The sequence below is a fragment of the Geotrypetes seraphini genome, chromosome 13, assembly GCF_902459505.1.
Source record: "Geotrypetes seraphini chromosome 13, aGeoSer1.1, whole genome shotgun sequence".
Classification (NCBI taxonomy): Eukaryota; Metazoa; Chordata; class Amphibia; order Gymnophiona; family Dermophiidae; genus Geotrypetes; species Geotrypetes seraphini.
The window spans coordinates 52,622,478-52,638,331 of record NC_047096.1 but is presented as its reverse complement, the minus strand read 5'-3'; the positions used below and the strand labels follow the sequence as shown (position 1 = coordinate 52,638,331).

The window sequence follows — 15,854 nt, the reverse complement described above, 5'->3', positions numbered from 1 at the left end:
AACATGTATTGTTATGGGAAAACGCGTTTCACATAACGAACTTTTCGCATAACAAACTTGCTCCTGGAACGAATTAAGTTCGTTGTGTGAGGCACCACTGTATTTGTAAATTGTCCTTAATGTTCACTCTTCCCCCTCTTATAATTATTATACATATATATATATTTTTTTTTTTAACCTTTAAATTTTTTGCATTGTAAATCAGCTAGATGCACGTCGATGGTTGATATATTAAAACTAATAAAACTTGTAACTTGAAATGAAATATGCAGTTTGATTTTTGAATCTAGGATGAAAGTGAGGTGCTGGTAGCCAATTTCATTTTTATTGTTTGTGATTTATGTTGTATTGTTCTTTTGGAGTTGATGTATATGTATGTTATTTTGTAATCTGCCTTGGGTAAGGGTGTGATATAAATAAATAAACCATAAACCATACCCACTTCTGGGCTTCAGCATCAATAGGTACTGCTAGGCACCATGGACCAGGTACTGGTCCCGGAGGCCGCCTAGTGGTACCTAATTTTTTTAAACAAGATTTTAATTGGTTTTTAATGGTGCAAACAATTATCATACCACTTAAAACCAATTAAAACACTTAAGCGCTGGTATGTGCAATCTAGGCACCTACTAACTATACTCACTCGAAGAACGCAGAGAGAGAGGGGAGACATGATTGAGACAGACGTTCAAATATGTAACGGGCCATATCGAGGTAGAAGAAGATCTCTTTTCTCTTAAAGGACCCATGGCGACAAGAGGGCATCCGTGGAAAATCAAGGGTGGGAAATTTCATGGCGATACCAGAAAATATTTCTTCACTGAAAGGGTGGTTGATCGCTGGAATAATCTTCCGCAACAGGTAATTGAGGCCAGCAGCGTGCCAGATTTTAAGAAAAGATGGGATTGGCATGTCGGGTCTCTTCATGGAGGTAGATAGGGGGTGGGGGTCTTTGGTGTGGGCAGACTGGATGGGCTGTGGCCCTTTTCTGCCGTCATTTTCCATGTTTCTATGTTTCTAACACCTAACCTTCAGCAACCTTTTTTAGAATCCGGCCCTAAGTGCCATGTGGCTCACAGGTATAAAATAAGACGTACAGCATTTAGCGTGTGCTAATCTTTATTAGCATATGCTAAGCTTTAGTAAAAGGGCTTCATTTACTATAGGAGGGCTGAGGAGTCATTGAGGAGAATTTAGTGGATTTTCTCAGTGGTTTCTTTTTCTTACAGGGAAAGGTCGATATAGGACATTTGTTTCCTTATAAATATTCTTATGTACCTAGTTTTTCCTGAATATTTTTGGAATGTTAAAATTCAAAATCAAAATAACATGAAAAATAAATAAATTTAAAGCATAACCCCAGTGGTGTAATAAGTGTGGGGACAAACCACTCCAGATGCCATCTTGTTAGGGATCACTGGTACTTTTCCTCCTCTTTGCCCCTCGCCAGCTTCGGCTCCCTACTGATGTCACGTCCTGGTACCAGGATATGACATCAGAAGGGAGCCAAGGCCGGTGCGAGCAGTAGCTGGAAGACGCTGCTCAAGCCGGTGAATATTTCAAGAGGTACATGGGGGAGGAGGCAGGAAGACTCTCAAATAGCAGGGAAGAGTGGAGGAGGGGGCTGGGGGAGGAGGTGCATGGCACAGCAATGCAATGTACCACTGCCCTGGACTTCAACCTCCCTCACTATGCCACTGCATAATCCAATAAATTTGCAAAAGGGCTACTGTACTTGGAACAACACACACACACACACACACACACACATATATATATTCCAGAAAAAAGAAAACTAGAGGGCATAAATTGAGGTTGCAGGGAGGTAGACTTAGAAGTACTGTTAGGAAATTCTTTTTCACGGAGAGGGTGGTGGAAAGGAAAACTGACAGAATTCAAAAAAGCATAGGATAGCTAGGGAGGATATAGATGGGAATTCCAGTAACTTGGAACATGCGGATGTTGCTGAGCAGATTTTAATGCATGTATCCACAAACGACGAGATGGTTGGACTGACTGGAGTTGTTAGCTTCGATGGCAACTCCGGTAGTTGGAACCTAAGGACAGGACCAGGTGGACTTTACAATCTATGGCCCAGAAATATCAAAGAAAAAAGACAATTTTATTTAAGCATGAATTTATAATATGTGTAACTAATGGGCAGACTGGACGAACTGTTCAGGTCTTTATATGCTACCATTTACTGTTACTATGTTTTTGATTCTGAGGTCCTTGGGCCTCCCCATGAATGAAACCTAAATTCAAAAAATGAAGTTAGATAATGTAGATAAGGAGTTCTGAGGGAAACAGAGGCAGAGAAAACAGAAATGGAATATAAAAGGGACAACACAGCTGAAATTAAAACTGATACAATGTTAACTGTAACACATTGGTCAAACATTCCTAAGGAAGCATAGCCAGCCCATAGATTGCTAGGAAAAACGGAACAGAAAGTTGCTAAGCACGTTACAAAGTAACTCTCTCTGTAGCTAAGTGGTTCTGAGGGAAACAGAGAATGGGAGAAGAGAGATAAAATATAAAAGGGAGAACACAGCTGAAATTAAAACTGATACAAAAAATAACTGCATTCCTAAGGACGCTTAGCCAGCCAACAGGCTGCAGGAACAAAACAAGACTCAAAGATGCTAAGGCACTATCTTTATATGTACTGCTCCCACCTCCCCCTGCAGCATATTGGTCAGATATTCCAAAAGAACCTTAGCCAGCCAATAGACTGCAGTGAAAAGCTGGACTGAAGGTTGATGTCTCATAAGCTATGGGTCCTATCTCCTCTGAAGCTTATTGACTGGCTAAGGAATCTCTGAGTAATGCATTAACAGCATACAACACAGAAGAGATGCAGTGTAGGTAAGGAGTTGTGAGGGGAAGAGAGGCTAAGGAAACACATATGGAAAATGAAGGAGAGAACAGAAATGAACTGAATGCAAGCTGGGGGAGATATGCATTAAAAACTTGATTCTGGTACTTTTTCCATCTTTCTTTAACTTCTATAAGAGAGAACTTTCAGCAACCCTGTACCTTTTCTGCTCTCCTTAAATGTTCTCCTTTACTATATCAATTGTATTTCCTTCCCACTTTCGTCTTTCGTCTCATCTTGGTTAAGTTTTACTCATCTCGTGTTAATTAAGCAATTTGTTTTATATACTGTTTTAAAATGTTTATGTTATAATAATTGTATATTTTAATTGATGTTTATTTTGATCCCCTCTTTTTTTACTTGTAACTTGCTTAGAAGTCCTGATAAGTGATTGAATCAAATTTTAAATACAACTTGAAACTTGATACAAAGATAAGTGGGTGAGGGATGGGCTGAAGAAACAAACAGATGAGGACAGAGAGAGGAACTGCATGGAATTCAAACAGGATAGAAGGTTCTTAGAAAAGAGAATCAGTGGCAAGAGGTGAGACACTTTCCATTTTCAATTTTAAGGCACCTCCTCCCCACAACTAAGTGAGCCCAAGAGTCACTAGGTAGGAATGTGCATTCCGATACCTACACAAGAAAACCCAAACAACCCCATCATAACTATTCACACAGTTTCCCGAGCAAAGCTCGGTTTTCCAGGTACTATGATAACAGCCATATAACCCAGGGCACATAACACTGTAAAACTAATTTCCTTCCTGATACATATAAATTGCTAAACTCTAGTCCTGCAGTTTAATTTTTATATTTAACTGATCTAAAGGAATGCCGTATGTAAAATAACGCTTGATGTAGAAATTTCCACCATAAACTATTCTTTAAATTTCTGTAATGTGCTCCATGATACAAAAATGTATCTGAATTCAAGAAAATTTGGCTCAAGTATATTGGATCTCTAAAGGAGAGGAGGGGGATAATAGGTGGCATATTAGATAGTCCATATGGTCTTTATCTGCCTTCATTTTTCTCTGTTTTTCTAAGCACCTGGAAAGTTCTGAGAAGGTGCTGAAAGGTGAGGGTTCATATGGAAGATGGCCTGAAAATACAAACAACCTAAAATAACTCTGCAGAGAATAAATCAGTATTAGAAAGTATAAATTAATTATTATATTGAGATTAGGAATGTGAGAGCCAGGTCAGATTAGCCTTTAATCTCCTATGAAACTTTATTTTGGAAGGGGAAGATTAATTTGAATCACATTAAAATGCAAATGTTGCAGCTGACACTGCCTGAGTGTGACTCAAATTAGATGTGAATTCAACACGATCCAAGTCTCCAACACCTGACACAGTGCATTTTTAACCCGATTTGTTAAACTGGGAAAAGTGAGACTCTGATTTAGATAAAGTAGCGGTATTATTTCTACTGCATCATCTCTTCCCCTCCTTCCCAAACACCCAGAAACTCTTCTGGTACCTAATGTTCCATCAGACAAGCCATTCTAGAAGTAATGAATTCTAGACAATCTCAGGATTTGTTGGTTAAAAATCTGTTAAATAAAATCAAAATTATTAAGAGATGGGAAAAAATGCAGATAAAAGACAGAAAGGAGACAAAAAGGATGCATAGTGTGCACTGGACAGGTGCTATGGTAATAATTCTGAATAGAATACACAGTAGAATAATCCAAAAATTATGAAACAGAAACTTACTATGAATTCACAAATCACTAAGTGCCAGGCAGAGCTGGGGCCTTTCCTGCCACCTCCAGTCAGCGCCAAATGAGTCTTCAGTGGCTGAAATAGGAGCTCTTGCCCCTGGACCACCGGTACATGTGATGGGACTGTGAATGATGTGTCTCCCACAATGATTGATCCCTGCTGCCCACCCAAAGGTAAACAAAAATTTAGGTTGGACATGGAGAGAGAGCCCAAAACCTGGACAAACTGCTGGGTTTTAGAAAACAGTCAGTCCTGTAAAATGAGGACATGTCCGGGTAAATCTGGACATATGGTAACCCTACACGGACCTTTCCTTATACTGAAATTATTTTTATGTTAGTGGGTCACTGAGTGAACATGAATTGCTTCATTGTATTTTTAGCTAAAACGGTGGGCTTATAATTTGCCCTACTAACCTTGCTTCCGATATGTCTAACAGTTATTATTGCTTCACCAAAGAAATAAATGTGGATATTTAGTCATATAGCAGCCCCAGCTCCTGAATTTTAGATGCCTTACCAAGTACTGTCAGCCTAGCAGGTCGTGATCTTATGGCTGCCTGGATAGCCTGGCATTCATACATTGCATCATCTTGGAGCTCTGCCCGCTGGATTTTCAGGTGATGCTCCCCAGAGAGATGATCGCCCACCACAGAGTAACGCGGGTAGCCTAGAAGAAAGAAACAGAGTCGCTAATTAAAGATAGAATCTGTGTGGTATTATTTTTATAACAAAAACATAAAAACTGTGGATACAGATGTTCTAGAGATAATTTATATACTGACATATAAAAACATGAAATTCAATTAAAAAAGTACAGTGATAAAAAATACAGTGATAAAATCCAACCGGACCCTTTTTTTCATGGTGGGTCAACCAAGAAGTGCAGCACAACAAATTAAAATGGGAAGACCCAATGATCCACAGTGAAAACAATCCAACGATGAAAACAGAAACAAAAAAACTGTGGATACAGATGTTCTGGAGATAATTTATTATACACTGACATATAAAAACATGAAAATTCAATTAAAAAATTACAATGATAAAAAATCCAATGATAAAAAGACCCACTGTATTTTTTATCATTGTACTTTTTAAATTTAATTTTCGTGTTTTTATATGTCAGTGTATAATAAATTATCTCCAGAACATCTGTATCCACAGTTTTTTGTTTTTGTTTTCATCATTGGATTGTTTTCACTGTGGATCATTGGGGGCTCCTTTTATCAAGGTGCGCTACGGGGGTTAGTGCGTGGGACATTTCATCATGCGCTAACCCCCACGGCACACCAAAAAACCAATGCCTCGTCAATGGAGGTGTTAGTGAGTAGCGCGGCAGGCGGTTGAACGCGCGATATTCCGCGCGTTAACCGCCTACTGCAGCTTGATAAAAGGAGCCCTGGGTCTCCCCATTTTTCTTTGTTGTGCTGTACTATTTTTATAAAACATTACTCAAATGTGGTAGAATTAGAGCAAGCTATATCTTAGAAATATAGATCCATGAAGGCAGATTTAAGGCCAAATGGCCCATCCAGTCTGCCCATCCACAGTCTGCCTCTGGTTTCATTTCAGACCTAAGGCTTTACAACTTAATTTTTGAGTACTTTCAAAAGAAAGACCAAATAGGATGCACTTTAATTATGGCTGCTGGAGTATACCTCAAATTCTTACCAGTTTACATTCATTCTGGAATGTGAGTTCACAATGCCTTGAGGGCTGGGGAAAGGGGAGGGTAAAAGAGAGTCTAGGAACTCCTGGGAAAAAAAGAATTATCTTTTCCTGAAAGTTCAATATTAAAATTTATTGCCAAAAAACAGCCATCTATGTAGCATGTATAATATTTTATGAATGCATAGCTCTCCAAAATCCACTCAAAACCTACGTAAATATGACACCTGAAGGCACAAGGGCTAATATTGTAGTGTACAGGTTGGTAAAGTAAGTTTTGGGTGGGTTTCGGAGGGCTCACTATAGAATATAAACAGGTTATAGTGACATGTATATCTGGGACTTTTTAATGTGACATTCACTGCAGTACCCACTAGAGTGCCCCTCTGTTCTGTTCTGCTCTGCTGTCTATATGGCCAGTTTGCTAAGAATGCTGGCTGCTTGGATATCCTAATGGCTTGTTTTTGTGCTTTTTTTCATTTGGATGTTTTCGTATTCGAAAATGGCCAAAAAGAAAGAAGCATTAAGGCTCGGATTCTAGTAATGGTGTCTCAAAGTTAAGCGACCGCTGTCTAACTAACCAATCTGGACACATGTTTAAAAAAAAATCAATGCGGCTAACGGTGCCTAAATTGAAGGTACCATTCGGCAACTACGGAAGTGTCTAGGCATACCTAAGGATACCCGAGGCCAGCATGGGCATGGTTTACAGTGGAAGTGGCCTTAAGCATCCTTAGGTAACCCTAGGCACTTCCATAGGCGCAAGTCAGGTGCCCTAAATATAGGCCTGTAAAATTCTGGCCTACATTTAAGGCACCTGATTTTAAAAACAGCCACAGCTCTATAAATGGTGCCAATGCATGATTGACATGCAATCAGCGGCCATTTTTAGACAGCCACCAATACCGGTGCCATTTATAGAATTCAGGCCTAAGGGCCAACACATCTAAATAGGTCATTAAAAAAAAATAGACATCTTACGGTTTTGAAAATGGACATTTTCTCTACTGGATTTCTGTACATCTTTCTCAAAATGTCCAAACTCAAAGTTAGACGTCTTATCAAAAATGTCTCTCCATGTCACTCTGTGCCTTCAGCATTTAAACTATTCATAGATTTTCAGTGCTGCTATCTGGATAGGCAGCAGTGTGAATATCCATGCAGAACAAGGAATGCCGCTGCTATCTAGATAGTGGTGATATTTTTCAAACCACTATCTGAATAGTTCTCTTGAAAATGTCAGGACAGCAATTATTCTGTCCTAACTTTCTCTGGATAATTATCTAGATAAGAGGGGCTGCTGAAAAGTTCTTAGTCCAACCAACAAAGTTGGGGCAGTCTCCATCGAAGGCTGTACCCTTAGTCCAGCGATTTTCCACTTTTTTCACTCCATATTTTTCTGACAGAATGAAAAAAGTGGCAATTCACTGGACTAAGTGTATAGCCTTCGATAGAGACTGTCCCAGCTTTATTGGCTATCCTGAGAACTTTTCAGCAGCCCCTCGTAATTGTCAATTTCCCACTTTACCCACATCATTCCCACAAACCCCCTCCCCTTGGTACACCATCCACTGAAGAACCGAAAAAAGAGAGTTAAGAAGAGTCGAAAAAAAATGGTGCAAAACCAAATGAACAGAAGACAACAAAAAATGGAAAGAGCTGCATGAAATTTACAAACAGGCCATCCTCTAAGCAAAAGCAACATATTACTTCCAGCAACTAAACAAGGCCACCAACAGATCGAAAAACCTATTTATACTAAGAGATTATTCACTTCATCCCAGGGAGATCAAACCCTGAACATTGATCTAGATAGCGAAACACTTGCTTCCTTCTTCGCAAACAAGATTAACCAGATCCACTCTAACCTGGATTCCACTGCTCGGCAAACACCAGCTCCTCACAATTCCCCATCCCCCTCCCCATCAACAAAAGACCAAAACTAAGATAGAAACCCTAATCTGCTTTGACACCGTCTTCCAGGAAAACCTCCTCAAAATTATTAACTCAATTCAACCTTTAAGCTCTATCTTGGATCCCTGCACATCACATCTCCTTCTCTCGGTCAAAGATTCCTTTGCAAAGTCAATTCTCCCACTCATCAACACTTCACTACAAACAGGATTAGTGCCAGAAAGCTGGAAATCAGCAATCAGACCAATCTTTAAAAAACACCCATCCCTTGATCCTAACATACCTAGCAACTTCAGGCCAGTCTCCGACCTTCTATTCATATCCAAGATACTAGAAAAAGCAACATTAACGCAGTTACAAGCATTCATTGACAAACAGAAGTATCTATCTACCTTCCAATCAGGCTTCAGAAAATTCTACAGCACCAAAACCATTCTCATTGACATCATAGATGACTGCTGGAAACTATTAGACAAAGGAAATGATGTCCTGCTTAGCCTACTTGACCTCAGTGCAGCCTTTGATATCATCGACCATTCCTTCCTTCTCATCAAACTCGCAGAGATCGGTTTCCACGACACAGTATTGCGCTGGTTTCAGTCCTTTCTGAGTCAAAGATCCCAAATCGTATTACTTGGCACCAATCTACCCAAACCTAAACCTATCAAATATGGAGTACCACAGGGAGCCCTATTGCTGCCTCTACTTTTCAACCTTTACATCAGACCGGTCTTAGACATAGCCCAAAAATACCAAATAAATATTCACTCCTTTGCCAATGACATTCAGTTATACCTACCACTAGGTGGAAATCATGACTCCCAGATCAGAACTCTTCACAACTGCCTTTCAGAAATCACCTCCAAACTGTCTAGAAAAGATCTTACTCTCACTTCCTACCAAACCTTGTCAGAACCATCTGCAAGAAAAAGAGTTTTACAGCTGGGAAGAACCAGATTCTAGCTCAGTCACCTATCAGAACACTTCACCACCAGAACCAAAAGGTCATCTGGGTCATACAGTATTCCAAGTCACCAAGGATGATGACAAACCAACTCAGCTGAGGATATAGAGTTCCTAAAAAATCATGGACAAGGAGTTCTCCAGAGATGAGTCCAACAGTTGGGTGGTTCCCCTACTCTTTTGGACACCCAGAGCACAACTTCCCAACAACAGGGAGCAAGTTCCTTCTCTACTTACTTTACTGAAGAAGACCTTGCGAAAGAAATCAGAGTAGAAACAGCAGTTCATAACATTCATGCTGAACATGCTGGATAATGACCATGCAGAACCAGCGCCACCACTGAAAGATAATGAAGAATGCTGGTGCTTACTAATATTTAAGTAAACACCAAAAAGTCCAACAGGACAGAGAACCCATGGGTATAAAACAGTACAAAAGGAAGTGGGAACGGACAATGAACACTCCACTGAAGATCACTCATATAAAACCAACTTGTTTATTTCAGAAAAGGAACCAAGCAGAAGCTGTGGACCCGACACAGCACTGTGTTTCGGCGTCAACATAACACAACATATTAAATCACATCATATAAAAATTTAAAAATTTCTATAAGCAATACAAATAAATCAATACCAGAAGCCAATCAAATAAATACATATAAATACAGCGAATGATAAATATGTCAATGATATGTATATATGACAAACAAAACATATGCTAATGTATATGCAAATTCTTAAAAATCAAATCAAACCTGTGACGTATATGTTTACAGATGACAGGTCTGGGTTAAAACAAAGCTGTGTAGTAAAAATATGGAAACAGGACCATCAAAATACCAGGAGAAAAACTCTAAAAATTACAGCATAACATAATACATAAGACAATAAAAGAGCACAAAACATGTAGCTGAATAAACAAACTTCGAAAGCTATTTGATTGACAGAACAAGTTTTGTAACAAGCTAGCAATCATGCAGAATGTTAATGCAGAAAGTCTCAAGTGTATCCCTATGTAACTTTGTAACAAAATAGCAAATTTTATTTTTATGAATTTGCATATACATTTATGGAAGCAGATTGCTTGTAGTGAAGTATGTAAACAGCGTGTGTTCCTTTAAATCAAGGTCCCTGTGTGCATTGCTGTGTGCTTGGTAGGTTGATGCCCCCTGTCTTCTTGCCTGCTTTTGTTGTTTGTTCTGCTCAGACTCCATTTTTAGCTACCACACGGCCATAGGAAAATATTTTTCCCATCTGGTTCAAACCTTTGAATCTGCTAGTCTACAGTAAATACAGCTTAGTTGGCTAAGCTCTGAAGTACAATATTATCTTCCACAAAATGTGTGTGGAATGCACTCCTGGCTCTGAAATGTGCTTATAGAGTATGGATTTTGTAGAAAACAAGATTCCTTGATAGCAACTGAACTGTGAGTTTATTTATTTCTTTGTTTTAAGTTTGTATTAAAGAAGATTTACTTAAGGAATATAGAGTCCAGTCTGAAAATATTATAGGCTACAGGTTCAATGAGTTTAAGCTGATGACAATTCTCATAGCCAGAGTGAGAGGTCAGGAAACAGTTAAAATCTATATGTTCTAATTTTTATGATAAAACATTTTTCTCTTGTGGTACAAGCAACAATGTTATCCAGTTCAAATTATTGTAACTCAATGTATTACAACCTTCCACAGATGTTAATGGCCAAACTACAAATGCTTCAAAATACAGTGGCAAGAATGATCTACATCAGGGGTGTCCAACCTTTTGGCTTCCCTGGGCCGCACTGACCAAAAAAAATGTTTCTGGGGCCAAACAAACACGCAAATGCTGCAGCAAGACAAAGGAGGGAGCTGACAAGATGGTAAACACCTAGGGGCACAGAGGAAAACACTGCATTGCCCTCAACCCGGGCCGCACAAAATACTTCACAAGTGGCCCTCGGGCCGCAGGTTGGACACCCCTGATCTTCATTGTATTAGGTATGAAAGAGTCCCCCCACTGCTGAAAACTTCATTGGCATCCTGTAACTTGGAGAGTGCAGTTCAAGGTATTTTGTCTTATTCATAAAGCAGTTTATAGCGTTGTTCCTGATCACTTAATTAAATTATTGAATTTTTCTTCTTCCTTTAATAATACTCATCATTCTAAACAAAAGTTTTTGCTTTTTTTATCCTTCCCTTGTTGGTTTCCGAAATAGCAAACATTGGAAGGCTTCTTTTTTTTCTGTTTCTGTTTGGAATGACTTACCCCTGGACCTGGTACCTAACTCTTTTAGAAAAAAATTGAAAGCATATCTTTTTGAAAAATTTCTGAATTCATTTACAGTTTTTTTTAAATATGTTCTATTCTGTTATAGTTACTAATTTACTTTTGCAACAAATTATCCCCCTATTTAATGAAGCCACATTAGACTTTTTTTTTTATTGCTGGCCGCAGCAGCATTATCTCTGATGCTTATAGGAATTTTATGAGCATCGGATCTAATGTCATCTTGGCTAGTGATAAAAAGTCTAACACGGCTTCTTAAAAGGGGGAGGGTATATGTCTAAGTAATTATTCCCCCTTTATCAAGCTTTGTTGCCAAGCAGTGCAAGCTAAATGCCAAGCCATCCATTCTATTCCTATGGACGGATTGGTATTTAGCTTTTACTGCTCAGCAGCACAACTTAATAAAGGGGGGTGGGGGAGGTATGTTATTTTTGTTTAGTATTATATTTTTAATTAAGTTATATGTATTATAATTTTATTTACCAATTCAATGTATTTCTTGATTTACTTTTTGAGTAATAGGTCAATAATATTGTAAATCGCTTAGGACCTTTTAGTTTTTGTGGTATAGAAATTTCTGTACTAGATTGGCTTAGATTAGATTCTATGAGGGTGCTTCTTTTGGCTAGTCTTAACTTCTTTGCATGAGGATCTGAACCTGCAATCCTCCAACCCTCCCAAAAAGATGAGGTTCGTTCTTCATCATTTGTGCGATCCTACCAAGACATGGGGGGGGGGATGACTAACGACAATGGGCTTCTTTTACTAAGGTGCGCTAGCGTTTTTAGCATTGCCCCGCACGCTAACCCCATGCTACGCGCCAAGAACTAACGCTAGCTCAATGTTGGTGTTAGCCTCTAGCGCCTGCGGCAATGCAGCGCACGCTAAAATTGCTAGCGCAGCTTAGTAAAAGGAACCCGATGTTTATAGCCCTCTTATCTTAAAATTTCCTGCACTTCCATGCCCTTGGTGTCATCTTGCCACAATGAGGACAATTCAGAATGCCATGGTTTAGTCCGAACCAGTGAAATTGGGTGTCTAAATTGTCATGTTCAGTCCACAGGGGCAGTATTTGATGCCAGCTGGCATAAGTATGGTTCTAGCTACGTCAAATTAAAATTTTCCAAGATAGATTTGTTTTGGTTTGGCTGGAAGAGGGAACTCAAGTAACTTGGAGAAAAATTAATAAGGCACTATAATCACCTATGAAAAATATCCAGGAGTGAACTGGAAAAACTGCATCTAGGCAATATTGTGGACATAAATAGACTGAGGGGATTTGGAGAGGCAGTGATTGGGAGGGAAACCCCATACATTTTCTGTGCAATGATAGAGAAGTTCCATGTTGATGCTACTGGATTATATCACTTGCTTGTGTGGCTGATTCATCCTGCTTGTTGATGTAGGCAAAGGGATTGATATGGTAGCAAGGTCCTACAGAGAACTGGAGCCCTAGAGAATTGAAGGCATGTTGCCTTCTGCCTGGAAAATAAGAATGTACAAAAAAAAAAAAAAAAAAGAAAACTATACCTGAGAGATCCCGGCCTACACCCAATGCAAGTCCATCTTTAATCCATAGAACGATCCCATGATACCCTGGGATTGCACAGGGAAGGCTCACAGGCTGTCCAGCTACCACCACTTGATCCTGAGGCTGCTGGGTAAAAGAAGATGATTGACCTAGGAAGAAAAGAAAGAAGAGGGTCTTATTTTATGGAAATATTAGACATCAAGAAGTTTTTCTTGCCTAGCAATTTCTGCCTGTTCCTGAACCATTCGCCACTGAGCTACAGTACCATGGATCTTCATGCATAGCGCCCTCTGTTATATATCCCCCTCTCAATTCACAGTCCACTTACTGCAGCCATATGCCAGAGCATGTGATTATGGGTTGAAGGACTGGGCACAAGGTTTCAACAGTACCTGATGTGTGATATATCCATCCTACAGGGCTGTGATCACTCACTGCTTCCATAACATTTTCAGCCCAATGAAGTCCTTTTCTAGGAAAGAAAAATCAATCCCAGCTCCACCAAATGGCAGTCACTAGGCCAGCTCTAAATATCAAACTACAGTAGCTATATTGAAAGAACAATTCAATTTCTTGAGCTCATTCATCTACAAACTATCAAACTTTGTAGCTGTGTTCCCTCAGGGAATAAAGTTTTTTGCCTTCCTAATCTAGGAAAATTATGCTGTAAAGCTATCTGGCTTCCTTAAATCAAAACGTATCTTTACTGTTAATCAGCCTACATGATAAAAATTGGCTTAGATGGAGCTGTCAGAGCTCAAGAGTTTCAAAAATGCCTTGCTATGAGACCCATGAGAAAACCCCATTTAGGTATGGAATCCCTGATTAGCCATAATAATGGTTCTATGGGCATACAAAATGAGAGTCATAGTCCACTGTGTAGATGCCCATGCTAGCTTCATACATTTCAAATTCAGGTTGAGCTCCATCCATATATTGCACTTCTGAAGCAAGACTACTTTGTCAATGTGAAAGACTCACTTACCTCTGCTCCTCGCCATCTCTTTAACTATACTCAAATCCCTATTCAAAGTGCCTCTTCCTCCAATCCCTCATTCACTTTCTGCCCTGGCTATAGTTGAAGTATGGTTGACTACTTCCATGAAAAAGGTTCATAAGGTTAATCTTGAGTTCCCACCAAGTCACTTCCCCACCCCCCCAACACACACTTCACGCTCCTTTCTTTCTACCCCTGAAAAAATCCATGTTACTATGTCTAGGAGTTAAGAGACACCAGCTACACTGGCCTCACACGGACACATCTGTATCATTTTGCAAGCCTCCTCTCCAAACATTATTAGTTGTCAATAACAGCCTTCCCCCCCCCCCCACCCTTTTATTGTTACAATGCCTATCCAATTTCTCTTCATTATTTTGGTAAGTCAATTGCTTTTATGTTATTAGTGAAAACAAAAAACTGTGGATGTTCTGGAGATAATTTATTAAACACTGACATATAAAAACATGAAAATTCAATTTAAAAAGTACAATGATAAAAAATACAGTGATAAAAGTCCAATCGGACCCCGGATTGTTTTCACTGTGGATTATTGGGTCTCCCCATTTTTCTTTGTTTTTCCTTTTTTATGTTATTAGTACAGTTATTTTAGTAAATTAGATCCCTTCTGCCATCGTCTGTGCAGTATATGGTAAATTTAAGTCAAAGGCTTATATATGACTATTTCTACCCACAGCAGTTCAAAGCTGATAACAATAGCAACAGTTATTACATATGCAAACTGTTTCTCCAATGAAATTGGAACCATGGAGGGGCATTTTCAATAAAGTCTGAGTTTGGACATTTTGGGAAAGATGTCCAGAAATCCAGTAGAGAAAATGTTAATTTTCAGAACTTCAAGGCATCTATCTTTTGTTTTGAAAATTACCTAATTAGACATTGTGACCCTTAGTACGTCTATCTTTTTTTGGCCATTTTCATATACAAAAACATCCAAATGAAAAACACACACAAAAAAGCTATTCGGATGTCCAATCAGCCAGCATTCTTAGCAAACTAGTTAAGACAACTGAGCAAAGCAAGCAGAGCAGAGAGGCACTCTAGGGGGTACTGCAGTGAATGTCACATTAAAAAGTTCCAGGTACATGTCACTATAACTTGCTTATATCATATGGTGAGCCCTCCAAACCTATCTGTACCTACATAAAGATGACAACTGCAGGCATAAAGGCTTTTGTTGTGGTGTAAGGTTGGGTATAGTAAGTTTTGGGTGAGTTTTGGAGTGTTCATCATATGATATAAGCAGGTTATAGTGAAATGTGTACCTGGGACTTTTTATGTGACATTCACTGCAATACCCCTTAGAGTGCCCCTCTGTTCTGCTCTGCTTGCTGCGCTCAGCTGTCTGTGTGGCTGTCTGAAGCTGTAATACATGCTGAAATGAACTTTTCTCACATCTCTGGGTGGTAGGAGGGATGGTCAGTGACCATTGGGGAGTAAGGGGGGATTCATGCCTTAATCCCTCCAGTGACCATCAGGTCAATTTGGGCATCTTTTTGACCCTTTTTCATTTTTAAAACAGGTTTAGCTCCAAATGTCTAAATCACTGTTCTTCAACCACCGGTCCGTGGACCGGTGCCGATCCACAGGAAATTTTTGCTGATCTGCACAGGGCCGGCAAGATTAAGGTGACCATAGATCCCGTTTTCAGACCTCCTGTCCTGTTGTCCCCACACACAGCTTCGGGACAGCATCCCGAAGCTGTGCTCGGGGACAATGGGACAGGCGATTATTTCCTGTCCCTACCTGTCGCGCAAAAAAAAAAAAGCCTCCCTCCTTTCTTTCCCTGGGTCGGCTGCTGTCTTACCGCTCTGCTGCTGCTACTGCTACAGCCGACACAAAGTCTTCTTTCCGACGTCAATTCTGACGCACTGAAGATAAA

General features: G+C 39.6%; 1 protein-coding gene across 5 annotated transcripts in view; it reads right to left on the bottom strand.

Moving 5' to 3' along the window:
* The window catches only part of KIRREL3 (kirre like nephrin family adhesion molecule 3), a 1,600,598-nt gene that overhangs the window by 533,078 nt on the left and 1,051,666 nt on the right, over nt 1-15,854 (bottom strand). For all 5 annotated transcript variants that reach the window (XM_033917922.1, XM_033917923.1, XM_033917927.1 and 2 more), the window contains exons 3-4: nt 12,954-13,103; nt 5,129-5,278 (exon numbers count right to left, since the gene is read on the bottom strand). In XM_033917922.1, coding sequence (XP_033773813.1) covers nt 5,129-5,278; nt 12,954-13,103 — 300 coding nt within the window. The remainder of the gene's footprint in view (nt 1-5,128; nt 5,279-12,953; nt 13,104-15,854) is intronic.